The sequence below is a fragment of the Triticum aestivum genome, chromosome 2B, assembly GCF_018294505.1.
Source record: "Triticum aestivum cultivar Chinese Spring chromosome 2B, IWGSC CS RefSeq v2.1, whole genome shotgun sequence".
Classification (NCBI taxonomy): domain Eukaryota; kingdom Viridiplantae; phylum Streptophyta; class Magnoliopsida; order Poales; family Poaceae; genus Triticum; species Triticum aestivum.
The window spans coordinates 593,965,805-593,978,956 of NC_057798.1; the positions used below are offsets into that span (position 1 = coordinate 593,965,805).

General features: G+C 50.1%; 1 protein-coding gene across 1 annotated transcript; it reads right to left on the reverse strand.

The window, feature by feature from the left end:
- Positions 1-4,068: 4,068 nt before the first annotated feature.
- LOC123046221 (pentatricopeptide repeat-containing protein At5g13770, chloroplastic) lies at positions 4,069-6,346 on the reverse strand. The gene has a single exon (XM_044469528.1). The coding sequence runs from the start codon at positions 6,209-6,211 to the stop codon at positions 4,379-4,381; it is 1,833 nt and encodes a 610-aa protein (XP_044325463.1). The 5' UTR covers positions 6,212-6,346; the 3' UTR covers positions 4,069-4,378.
- Between the last annotated feature and the right edge of the window lie 6,806 nt (positions 6,347-13,152).

The following is a 13,152-nucleotide window of genomic DNA, read 5'->3' on the forward strand; positions in this document are numbered from 1 at the left end:
ATCAAGATTATGCTGGGTAGCATTTCACATCATTTACCTACTCGAGGATGGGCATGAATTAAGTTTGGGGATGCTGATATGTTTCCATCGTATTTATAATTTTTGATTGTTTTATGCCAATATTCTACAACTTTTATATACTTTTGGCAATATTTTATATTTTTTCTAGGACTAACATATTGATCTAGTGCCCAGTGCCAGTTCCTTTTTGTTGCATGTTTTTTGTTTCGCAGAATATCCATATCAAGCGAATTCCAAACGCGATAAATATTTATGGAGATTTATTTTGGAATGTATGTGAATTTTTGGAAGAATAATCGATGCAAGATGGTGCTCGAGGGGCCCACTAGCCATCAGGGTGCGCCTAGGGGGTAGGACGCACCATGGTTCCTAGTGAGCACCTCGTAAGTCAGTTGACCCCCCAAGAAAGATAATATTCGGAAAACATTCATGTTCAAATTTCACCTTGATCGGAGTTATGGATCTCCGGGAATTTAAGAAACGGTGAAAGGCGAGAAAACGGGAACGCGAAACAGAAGAGAATAGAGAGAGAGAGAGAGAGATCCCATCTCGGATGGGCTCTCGCCCCTACGGGTGCCATGGAGGCCAAGGTCCAGAGGGGAAAACCTCCTCCCATCTAGGGGGAGGCCAATCAAGAAGAAAAAGGAGGGGGATCTCTCCCCTCCCTCTCGGTAGCGCCCGAACGCCGCCGGGGAAAATATCATGATGGCGATCTACACCAACAACTTCGCCGCCGTCACCAGCAACTCTCTCCCCCTCTATGCAGCGGTGTAACACCTCTTCTCCCCACTGCAATATCTACTTAAACATGGTGCTTAATGCTACATATTATTATCCAATGATGTGTTGCCATCCTATGATGTTTGAGTAGATTATTTTTGTCCTATGGGTTGATTGATGATCGTGATTGGTTTGAGTTGTATGCTTTATTTTGGTTCTGTCCTATGGTGCCCTCTGTTTTGCGCAAGTGTGTGGGATTCCCCCTGTAGGATGTTGCAATACATTCATGTTTCTCTTATATTGGGTGGCGTGAGTAACGGGAACGCATACCCGAGTAAGTGGGTTGTCACATATGGGAGTAAAGAGGACTTGATACTTAATGCTATGGTTGGGTTTTACCTTAATGATCTTTGGTAGTTGCGGATGCTTGCTAGAGTTCCAATCATAAATGCATATGATCCAAGTAAGGAAAGTATGTCAGCTCATGCCTCTCCCTCATATAAAATTTCAATAATAATTACCGGTCTAGTTATCGATTACCTAGGGACAAATAAATTTCTTGTGTTATAAAAATCTTTCTACTAAACAACTAACTTTTATTATCTTGCAAATTACTCGTAGTTTTATTTCCGGTAAGTACATCTAGTTTTATTCTTGCAAACCTATGCCTACACCTACAAATTAGTTTCATACTTGTTCTATGTAAAGCGAACGTTACGTGTGCGTAGAGTTGTATCGGTGGTCGATATAACTTGAAGGGAATATTGATTCTACATTTAACTCCTCGTTGGGTTTGATACTCTTATTTATCGGAAAAGCTACAATTGATTCCCTATACTTGTGGGTTATCACGCTCCTATATTTACCCACACTACTTACCCAGCACCACACTCAAACCGTCTTTCACCACCTCTCCTCTTCCACCTCTCTGTTTCACCACCTCTCCCTCGCCATGAACTCCAACTCCAATCCCAACCCTTTCCTCTAGGGCATTGGATGAGGGCCCTTCTTCCTCGGGTGTTTGCTGGGTGACCGTGTGAAGTTCGAGAACACCATGGAAGTGTGCTCGAACTTCAGCAACATCGAAGACATGCACAAGGCCGACGCTGTGATTTAGAATGCTATGCTGAACGTGCTGAAGACATTGATTCCTAACCCAGCCAAGGGAGCAATGTCAATGGACATCCTGCGCTGGGCCATGAATCAGGCAAACTCCGGCGACGCTGGACAGAGGGCAAAATGGGCCAAGTACAGGGAGTACAAGGTGCCTCAAGACCATCGCGGCGCAACGTACCGGACTAGAACGTTCGTGTTGCCGGAGGACAACAATGACGTGGTGCAGATGGTGGCCAAGGCACCGATGGCATGCTACCATGCAAGACCCATTGTTCTTGACGAAGACGATGAGGACGAAAAGAAGATAGCTATGCCCCCCCCCCCCCCCCCCCCGCGCGCTCGATGCGACTCCAGGGTCGTCGCAGGTAGACAAGAAAGTTTGTACCCCAATCCCCACCCTGATGTAATCGAAAAATGACCCTATGAACCCTAGAAGCCGTCGGTGCAGGATTGATGGATTGGAGTGTTCATCGGCAGTGTTTTCCCTAATCCCTCACCCCCGATATGTTCAATCCCCTCCCTAACTCTTCAACCGTGTGTGCAAATCAAATCTAACCCGAGTCGAAAGCAGTAAATCTAGAGATAGGGCAAAGACTTGCATGCCATGGCTGATGCGCTCCGATGAATTCTACAGTCCCTCCGGTGGTAGTCGTCATCTTGAATCATCCTGCAGTCGCTCCGGTGGTCACCACTGCCGGTGTTAGTTGGGAAGAGGGGAGAGAGCGGTGAGGGTAATTTATGATGACGCTTCGGGAAACAACGCGATGTAGAGACCGCATCCACGCGTGCAACCGCCCATGCCCACGTGCCGAGGGTTGCATCGCTCGGGCCTGGCTCCAGAAAAACAGCTGATTTGGGCGTTCCTATGGATGCATGTTAGCAGGCTTGCCAATACCACGCCATCCTCCCAACCATCAGCCGCGGCCGACGAAGGAACGGCCCAAGGCCCAGCCAGGAGAGCCTGCAAGCCCAACAAATGACTGGTTGGCGAGGAGCGGGTGAACACGACCCAGGAAGCATAAAGCAGGGGATCGATCTCCGGACAGGCATTGGGGGACTCGATCAGAACTGGCGACGGCGGCTTTCTCTCCTACCTCGCTGTCAACCCTACCCTCAATTCTTGCTTCTTCCAATTCCAGCACAATTGTGTGTATATCCAGTTGTAAGCTGAACCTGTAGGCTGTAGCTACTCTGAATTCTCCCAAACCTGAACCTACAGCTACTCTGAATCCCTTATGTGCAAGGCGTCTCTGAGGAGCTGAAGCAGTAGCTAACACTTGGTATCAGAGCCAGCATTGTCATGCCTTCCTGAGGGGCTTCTTAGGGGGATGGGATGTTTGGGCTGTTGTAGGCCGGTGAGGCTGGCTCAGTTTAGTCCCACGTCGCATACGGGAGGAGGCCACAACCAACTTACAAGGGAGAGATTCCTTCCTCTCTTCAGCCCGACCTTTTGAGATGGAGCGGGCTCTCCGCTGAATACTGGTCGGTGTGCGCGTAAACGTTCAGAACGTGTGCGAGTGTGGGCTAGACCAAATTGGACGCTAACAATGCAGACCCATCGATGCTTTAAAATTCATGCTATACAAGCTTAAGAGCGAATGCAGATAATCAAACAGACCAAAATCTTCGCGCGTGGGCCTGACTGGGTATATTCGGGCTACCAACCGCATCCCGGGGAAGCGGGTAGCCTCGCTTCACGGAGGAGTGGTGGGAGGACTGCTCGACGCCCTGGAGCACACATGGGACGGCCGGAGCCGCGTCCAGTGGCATGCTTCTGCCAACGAGCGATGGCAACGTGGAGCAGCGGCGCTGGCAAGCTGGTCGTCTTCACGCTGAACGTGTTTGCCTCGTCTGCGAAACGTGTCTCTCACTCTGCCATGAAGTAGAATGGCAAATGCAGTAAAGCTCGGCGTCAGTCAGCACGGCCATGTCAATGGGGGCGCCATGCAGACAGGGCCGTCGGATTGAGCAGCGCACTGGCACATCACCGCCCCATGAGTGCCATTGGCTTCCACTGAAGATTCTGTCATCTTATAGCTACCCGTCAGAAGAAAAATGAAATGTGTTTCAAATATGTCTGCAAATTGTCATATTCTCTGGACGCTTGGCTCCAATGGTATGGATACGCGCATAATCACTCACAACATTTGCGGCTGTGGCTTCACGTGGCCCCGGGTCAAACTAAATCCAAAGAACGTAACAAGCCCAACGTGAGCAAATGTGAGAAATTCAGTATCGATACAAGTTATTACATCCGCCACTGGGGCTATAGTACAACTGTACAAGAGTATCATCGAATCCGATATGAATGCAGAACTATTGAGCTATACAGCTTATCCGAGAATTCTGGAATCAGATCATTTTGGTGGTACAATGGTGCCATTTTCTACAATACATTTACAGTGTCAATTTCTTCATGAGCGGCAAGCAAATATTTACCTATTTTGCTTCAAATTTACAGACACCCAATCCCCTTGCTCCGATGCTGAAGATGAGCATCAGGCACTCGTCGAGTTTGGCATCAGGTTTTCTCCTCCACGGAATTGAAGTAATCCTGGAGCCACCTGACATGAACCTCCAGCCCGGCTTCTCGGAGGCTGTTGAGGACGATCATGTACAGCCTCCTGTCCAGCTTGGTGTCCTGCAGCTTCATGTCCCTCAGCAGCTGGATGAGGTCGTTGAACCGGCTGGTCTTGCAGAACACCCCCACCATGAGGCCGGCCAGGGTCTTGTCCACCGTCCCTCCCGTCTCCCTGAACTCCTGGTAGTAGTCCATGCACCGGTCCAGCTCCCCCGACCGGTTGAACGCGCCGACGATGGCCGTGTAGCTCACCCGGTCGGGCTGCACCTTGCGCCGCATCATCTCCTTCCAGATCTTCTCGGCCTGCCTCGAGTCCCCGAGCTTGCCGCGCATGTCCAGGAGCGAGTTGTACACCCACACGTTGGGTTCGCACCCCTTCTGCTTCATCAGCGCCAGCAGCCTCGTGGCGTCCGAGGCCCTCCTGATCTGCCCGTACATGGAGATCATGTTGCCGTACGCCACCACGCACTTGTCGAAGCCCCGGTCGATCATCTCCGAGAAGACGGACTCCGCCCTGTCGCTCCGCCCCAGCCGGCAGTACACGTTGATCGCCGACGCGTACGTGACCTGGCCGGGCTCGCACCCCATGGCGACCAGCTTGTCATACGCTCTGATGGCTGGCTTGAGGCCTCTCCTCTTCACGAAGCCGTTGACGATTGTGGACATGACGCAGTCGGTGACCCTCAGGCCGATCTCCCTCATGTCCTTGGCCACGCCGAGCGTGTCCTCCAGTAGCCCGGTCTCGACTTGCATGATGATCACCTTCAGGAAGATGTCTGGATCTCGCAGCATCCCCTTCTTCCATGCCTCGTGGTACACGTCCTCCGACGACGCCGTCTCTCGGGCGTCCGCCAGAGAGCCGATGACCGTGGAGTAGATCGCGGCGTCCGGCGAGATGCCGTCTGCCTCCATCTCCCGCAGGCACTTGAGCGCGTCCAGGGCTCTGCCTGCCCGCCCCAGCGCGTCGCAGGCGATGGTGTACGTCTCGAGGCAGGTCTCGGAGGGGTACCATTTCCGAGACCTGTACTGCTTGAACAGCGAGGCCACCGTGTCCGGCTCGCCCAGCGCCCCGAACGCCGCCATCACGGCGCGGTAAGCGTCGGCGTTCACCGACAGGCAGGCCGCCTTCATCCGCTCGTACAGCAGCACCGTGCTCCGGTACATGTGCAGCTTGTTGTACGCCTGCAACGCGGAGCTGAAGCACACGGCGGCGGCCGGGCCCTTCTTCCCTTCGAGAACGCCGAGCACCACGTCGGCGAGGCCGAACTTCCTCGCCTTGACGCAGGTCGCAACGAGCCGCGCGCACGTCCGTCTCTCCGGGAGCACATCATAGGCCATGAAATCTTGGACCAGATGCTCCAGCGAGCTCCACTGCTTGGACCGGAGCAGCTGCACGGTGAGCGCATTCATCGTCTTCTTGTCCGGCCGGAACTCGGGCTGCTGCAGCGCCCTCCGGTAGCACTCGAAGGCGAGCGGCTCGGTCTGCCGGTCGCTGCAGAGGCCCCGGATGAACTTGTTGGAGATGCCGAGCTTCGCAGCATCCGGAAGCGTAGGCACCGGCGCCGCCTTGGCCGGCGACGCCGGAGCGGAAAGAACATGGAGCTCCCCGGGCAAATTCTTGGGCTCAAGAACGGGGGAAGCGCAGGAGCGGGAGCAGTGCAGGACGAAGGACGCGAGCTGCCGCTTGATCGTGCAGAGGGAGGTGTTGGGCGACGATCTTCTCGATGGATGGAGAGGGGGGAGGGGAGGCCAGTCGGAGTAGCATTTGGCCATGATTCACGATGGGAACTGGAGGCTGGGAATGGAAGAACCACGCTTGTTCGGGATGAAGGCACCTTATCCTGCCATGGAGGAGATTCCGTCGCGCTGGTTTTTACGAGCATCTGCGGGTGGAAACTGTCTGATTCGGACGGGCGGGATCTGGCCACGTGAGCTCTCGTAGAAATCTCAGGACATCCATGACGTGGAGGTCCAGTTACCCGGCAAGTGAAAGAAGCTCAGAATTTGGGGGCAAACGGGGGAAGCCACGGCCTCATTTGGTCTCTGGAGGGGCTTGGCCCACGTAGCTCGTGCCCGGTGGACAGCCACCAGTTAACTTGTGATGCTACGTGTCTGAAGTGTTGGCAGGCGAATTTGGGGTCCAAGACATCCTGAAAGCTACCAACAGATTGTCCAAGGCAAAATTGGACTTGTGGTATTTGACTTGTTTTCTGTGGAAACATCACAAACTCAAGCACTTACGAGAGCCACAAGATTCTGCCAATGTTCTGGCGACCCAACAGCCAGATAAATTTGAAACATGCAATTTTCATCAATATATAGGTACTTGTTTCCGGCTTCATTGTTGGGTTCCATTGATAGAATTCAATAATTTGCTTCCGCATTTCGCACAACCGAAGAACGCCCATTATATCACGTAGGAATAAATAGATAAACTGATTCATATAATATTTGTGGCAGTCGTGTCGCGTCGGAAAGTGGACTGGAATATACCGGTGTGGATGGCGTGGCTTGGCTTGGTTGTTGCTGAAGAACAATTGTAGTTGTCGCTACACACTGGCGTAGGCAGGGGGACTGGTAGGGGTCGTGCCCTCCTCCCACCCCCACTCCCCCAAGCTCTAAGAAAATACACCTCCGTATGCTCCTAATTCTCTATTTGTCCAAGAAAAATTGGCTAAATCTAGGTGATTTAGCACCTCCTAACATTATATGACACGTTTAGCTCTCCCTATGTTAGAGTTCTAGCTCCGCCACTTCTGCCACACATAGTATGATGTGCTCGCAGGGGGCATCGTTGTGGCGACCGGTTTTCCGGGTATTAATTCCCAGAAAATGGCCCTTGTGCTCATCAGCCCCAGGATTACTGTTAGCTGATGAGGCACCAACTTGATACAGAAATTCCAAGCAAAACACAAAATATGTAGTACAAGACCATTCTGGTCTGTGAGTACAACAAATGGTTTCTAGTGGTTGATGGCGGAAGCGGGTTGTGAATCATCAGTGTCTATGGGACTCCATTTCCCACAGGAACAGCTGACCAGGTTAACTCCTATCTTCGCGAGGCTGCTATCACCGTTGCTTAGGTTCCGGGGCTGTCATCACGGTCGCTCCTCTCCGCGCAAGAAATCTGCAAGACAATACAAGGGACAAGCCAGTGAGTACTTAATGTACTCGCAAACATTATGAACATGGGTATAATAATAAATGATATTTGCACTGATTTTATGATCACATCGTCAGTCATAAATAGCATGCAATATTTAAAACTCGGAATAATGGCAGTGAAATAATGCGCAGTTAGGCTTTGTGCGACACACAATAAAGCGGCTTTAATAATAAAAGCAATGCCACAGTCGGGCGTCTCAGCGACACCCAATAAAGGCTTAGTAAATAAAGAGACAAGCTGCCACAGTCGGCGTCAGAGCGACACCACATAAAGGGCTTATAAAGTAAATAAATAAACAAGCATGCACAGTCGGGCGTCTCAGCGACACCAACATAAAGGGCTTATAAAGTAAATAAATAAACAGGCAATGCCACAGTCTGGGCGTCTCAGCGACACCACATACAAGGGCTATAAAGAACATAAATAACAACATGCCACAGTCGGGCGTCTGAGCGACACCGACATAAAGGGAATAACTAAATATCATAGTGAATATCCAGGAGGTAAAACCATCCAAGGATACTTCATAATTCAAATAATATAAAGGGTTAGTCCATAAAATAATAATCATAATCATCACAAGTCACAAGTCATGATCCATGTTCTGGTTTAACAGTTTCTCCTCCGAAGACCGACACTAAGACCGACACTTGACCCATCCCAGACTGTAGTCCTTAACCATGGACACGGCTATTCGAATAGGTTTAATCTCTGCAGAGGGTGTACTCTTTACCCACGAGTAACGGATTCCTTTAGTCCATCGGGACTAATTCCGTCTACGGTCTTTTAAATGAAAACGCACCTGACTTGCACACACCAGCTTAACTCACCGGTGTCTGGAATCACCCACGACACTCGTTAAGCAAAACTCTAAGTGGGGAGGCTACAACCTCGATTAGCATGGGATCACAAAATTTATACCGCGCGCAAAACTGGGGAAGCTACCCCCTCGGCTACAACCGAAACACCCATGCCCCCTGACCGGATGACTGGCTTTAATCCATGGCCTTGGTACCCTCATCCCGGCCCCTCTGTACGGTGTGTGCTAGAAAGGGGTTGACAATTACTGAACCGTACCCTACTTGTGTAGGGACAAGTGGTAGCACGAAACAAGTGTGGGGTTACTGGAACAAGACTCGATCTATGGTCGACTCAGGAGGTTTATAATTTCCCTGCATGATTAGCATAATGAATGTATTTCATCCAACAGATAGAATCACCACTCATCATACCCTCATGCCATGCCGGACACACTCGTCTCGACGAGGAACTAGGGACAAGCTCGGGTCTACCCAAGACAGAGCTTTCCCGTTTTCCTTCCGGTAGGCACGAAAGGCATACGAGGATGATCATCATCACAAGCATATCCATTTCCAACAGCAAGGAAATTTCCAATAAACATTCATGCAAACGATCACATCACCACATAAAATAACGAGTTCCATGTATTGAGGTGGTGTCATGATCGTGTCAAACAATGCATGCAAAATACTATGCCAGGGTTCAGAATGCTTGCCTTCAATGTGTGGAAAGGCAGGGTGCACTCCAAAACTTTTGAAAGTTTTCTTCTCTCTCTCGAAAGTCCTATTTTAAATAAAATTGAATTAACACACAAATTCAAAACAGCACAAGAAGTTGTTTTGAAATTTTTTCAAATAAATCTTAAAATAAACTAGATTAAATTTGAGAGAGGTAGGAAAAAGAATCAATTCATTTGGAGTTGTCATTAAAAAGTTATAGGCAGTCAAAGCTGTGGTCAAAATTTGTTTTAAAAAAATAAAATAGAAAAAGAAAACGCTTCGGACTGACCACGTTGAAGGAGTATTCTAAAAATACGTTTCCACTTATGCCTACGTGGATCAGCACTGGGTAACTGATAGTGGACCCGCCTGGCCCACTGGTCAGGTTTGACCAATCCATGCGCGCATAGCCTCCTCCAGCCGAAACAGTGGCGGAGCTCCGGCGAGGCTCGCCGGCGAATGACGGCATCGTTCGGAAAACGGAGGCCATCCGCGTGCTCAGGGGATCAAGACGGCCACTCCGGCGGTTGATATGGTCTCTGGGGTGGACGGAGCTGCCGGCGGTGAGCTTCGCGGCGGACGATGGTCGTCGGGCAAAGTGATTTTTCTCCCGCAATGGGTCCCGATGAAAATCGAGCAGGGGGATGGATTCATGAGGGGGAGAGGGAGTTCCTGGTGAAGAGAGTGGAGAGGGGGAGGCTCTGGTGGTGCCGGAATGGCCGGGGCGGTGGCGGCGGCTGCAGTTGCCGGAGACGGGGAAGAAGGCCTCCCTCCGACGATTGTAGGCTGTGGGGTTGCCATGGGGGTGGCCTGAGGTTGCCTCCTTGCTCGAATGGGTTCGGGGGCCTCCTTATATAGCGCAACGAGGTCGGTTTGCGGCGGCCGGATAAGTTCGTCGGCGAACCGCCTCCCTGTAGCGTCAGGGCGTCGTGGCAACGACGAGATCTAGAGGACACTCGAGAGAATGAGGCTGAGCTGTTCCAGGGGCAGTTGGCGAGCTGGAGAGGCTTGGGCGGCACCGACCTGGCAGAGGTGCGCTGCGGACGCCGGCGTGCCGCCAAGGGCTCTGGCGGCGGTGCTGCAGGGCACCAGGGCTGCTTGGCGTGTTGCGGTGAGAAGGGGAGTGCGTGGCACGGCTCTGTGGCGTGGGCAAAACCAGGGGCGCGACGTGGCGGCTCGGGCGCGGCACGTGCAAAACGCGCGCTCTGCTCGCGCCCAGAGCACGCACGGGACGTGCTCGACGAAATGCCAGGGCGTGTTAGAGGTCTCGAGTGAGGCTGGGAATTAGCAGATCTAGGTTATGAGTAGCTAGAAGTCTATTGGACAAGGTAGTTAGGCAAGGGAAGCAAGATCACAGTGCAAGCTAAGACTCATGTCAAAACTGGTCATGCCTACAGGGTGCTCGACAGAATGCCACATGCACCTAGGCATTTCTTGGGGTGGCCAAAACTTCCAGAGTGGGGTCTCTTTAGTTGAAAGAGAGGGTGGTGAGGTTAGTTTGTCCAAAGCACAAACTTGCTAGTGCAAGTTTTGCAAAACATCAGTTTTGGATAGAAAGAAGAGGGCATGGTTGCATGCACTAAAAATCCTTCAATGGGTCCACTCTTCTGGACTTAAGGGTTTAGCAGGGAGGACTACAAGTAGGAAAAGAAATCATGGATAAAGGAGCAACTTAAAATATAGTTGTTGTACAAATCATCAAGTTGGACTAGAATGGAAATAGGTTGATTCACTCAAATTATTCAAAGGACATCACTGGGTTTTTGCAAAAAGATAATTAACATACTCATATAGGCATCCCAAAATTTTGGTGGATGTTTTAAAGAAATATTCAAATAGGTTGTAGTGTAAAACTGCCCACTGGACCAGATTTGAAAATCATGTGTAGAACTCAAAATATCCAAGGAATGAAATATATTTTTGCATAAAATTGTTTTAAAAACATCACATGACATCTCCAATTTTTGGTGGAATTTTTAAATGAATTTATCAAAGGGTTGCAGTGTAAAAGAGGCCTTGAAGCTTAGAAAAATCATTTTTACAGAAATAAGGCATCAGGGAAAATAATTATGCAAATAATCCCACTGATAAAGAATTGTTTTATTTGAGAGGAAAAAAATTAAGTCCAACAATGATTGAAAAGATTTCACTAGGGGTAAAACTCCATAATAATAAAGAAAAGAGTGGTCCTGAAATCAGAAGGAAATACAGAAAATAAAAGTTTTAGTTTCTAAGCAAAATTTTAATTAGTAAAACAAGATTAAAATTTTGGGGTGTCACAACACTACCCCCTTAAGAAAAAATCTCGTCCTCGAGATTTGCTAGAGCGGTTTTGGAAAAAACAAATACCCCACGGTTACGTGTTTTTGCAAGCAGTGAATGAGTTCGAGCGGTTGTGAGTCTGCTGCCGTGGTGCTGTGTGAAATAAAATGATCCACGTCGTGAGAAGATATACGATGCAGCAACTCAGGGAAAAGAAATCTCACTCCATGATTTTTTGCGGGAGAACAATAATGTCATAGAGTCTAACCACAACAGAACTACTCACATTAATAGAAACTAAATAATTTACTCGCCGCGCAAACTCGGGGTACCACGCATAAGTTACAACACATAAGTAAAAGTTGCAAGAATAAACATAGCAGCGATGTCTATAATGCAAACGGCAACTGGACGGGGTCCCGAGAAAGCGTCTCTGGTACTGGGATGCACTCCTCTTCTATCGGGGAAAGCGGATTGATGAGCCGATGAATGTGTCTCTCCTGGTCGGGCCTCAGTGGTCTGCCGATGGCGATCTGAGGATTCAAGTCAGCGAGACTTTGGAGATATCCCATGATTTGCCGAGTCAAACGTTCTTGAGCGATGACGTACTGGACCAGGTTGGCCAGCACTAGGTCTCTCTCAATCCGTCCACCAGGAAAAGATGTTACTCCTCCGGGTGCTGCACGGCTCGGAAAGTAATAATACCCTCGTTCACTAGCATAGGGTACCGCGAATCGAAGGCGAGCGAGTGCTTCGTAAGCAACAGCTTCTATGGCCATATGTGGGGTCGGCATAGATTTCCCCACGAAGGAAACCTCCGTTGGGTCTTGGTTGGAGTCTACGGGAGGGATGTGTACTGCTGCCCAATATTGCAAGGTGGAAGGGGTGATCCTCGATTTGAACAACTCGTACTGGGGTGGCTGGGTAGAACCCATGGTACTGCAGGTAAAGTCCCACAATATTTTGACAAAGCTACCTGGGGTTGCATCTGGGGTTCTCAGATAGATACTAGGGCTCGGCATGGTAAGAAATGGTTGTGAGGGTGGTGCACAAGGTGAGGGGTGCTTGGTAAGGTCATGAGTTGGCCTTTTTATAGCACTGGAGCTAGGTCATTTTACCGTGGTGAAAGGTAATAAATTTGCTAGCTTAGCTCCAAGGGTCGAGGTCAAAGCCACAGACACATACCTCACTAAAGTGACGTATCACTGTGGGGTTGTCGTGGTTGTCTGTGCCTGAAAAAATATGCAACTGCGTGCTGACATAAATATGCAAGGTTACTATCTAAAACAGAGGCACAACAACAGGCTGCGTTTATGCACAAGGTCACACGATTACAAGCGAGGATACACTGAGACTCGACACTACTCGGGGGACTTAGTCTACCTCGTTTATATCCAAACGGGCATGCCTTGTGGATGTCGAGGTTTCTCCACGGGTCTCACCGTTGGAATTAGATGGAGATGGTGGAGGAACTGCAGGGTCGGGGTAACGATGATGACCATCACGGGGATTGTTGGCCACAATCCCGTTGGAGTGTGCTCCCAAAAGGCGACGAAGCACTTCTGGGGTCATCAAAGCATCTTGGTTGATGGCTGGGGCTAATCTCAAGGTCTCGATTGTTGTCCGAACAGCACGACTGGGCTGTCGGCGTCGGGCTCGTCTTCTCCTCTCGCTGGGGCTCGACGAACCAGCTCTCCATGAGCTGCGATCAGATCAATGGTGATTTGATCGAATAGTGCCTCTAGTGCACCTACATAGCGCACTAG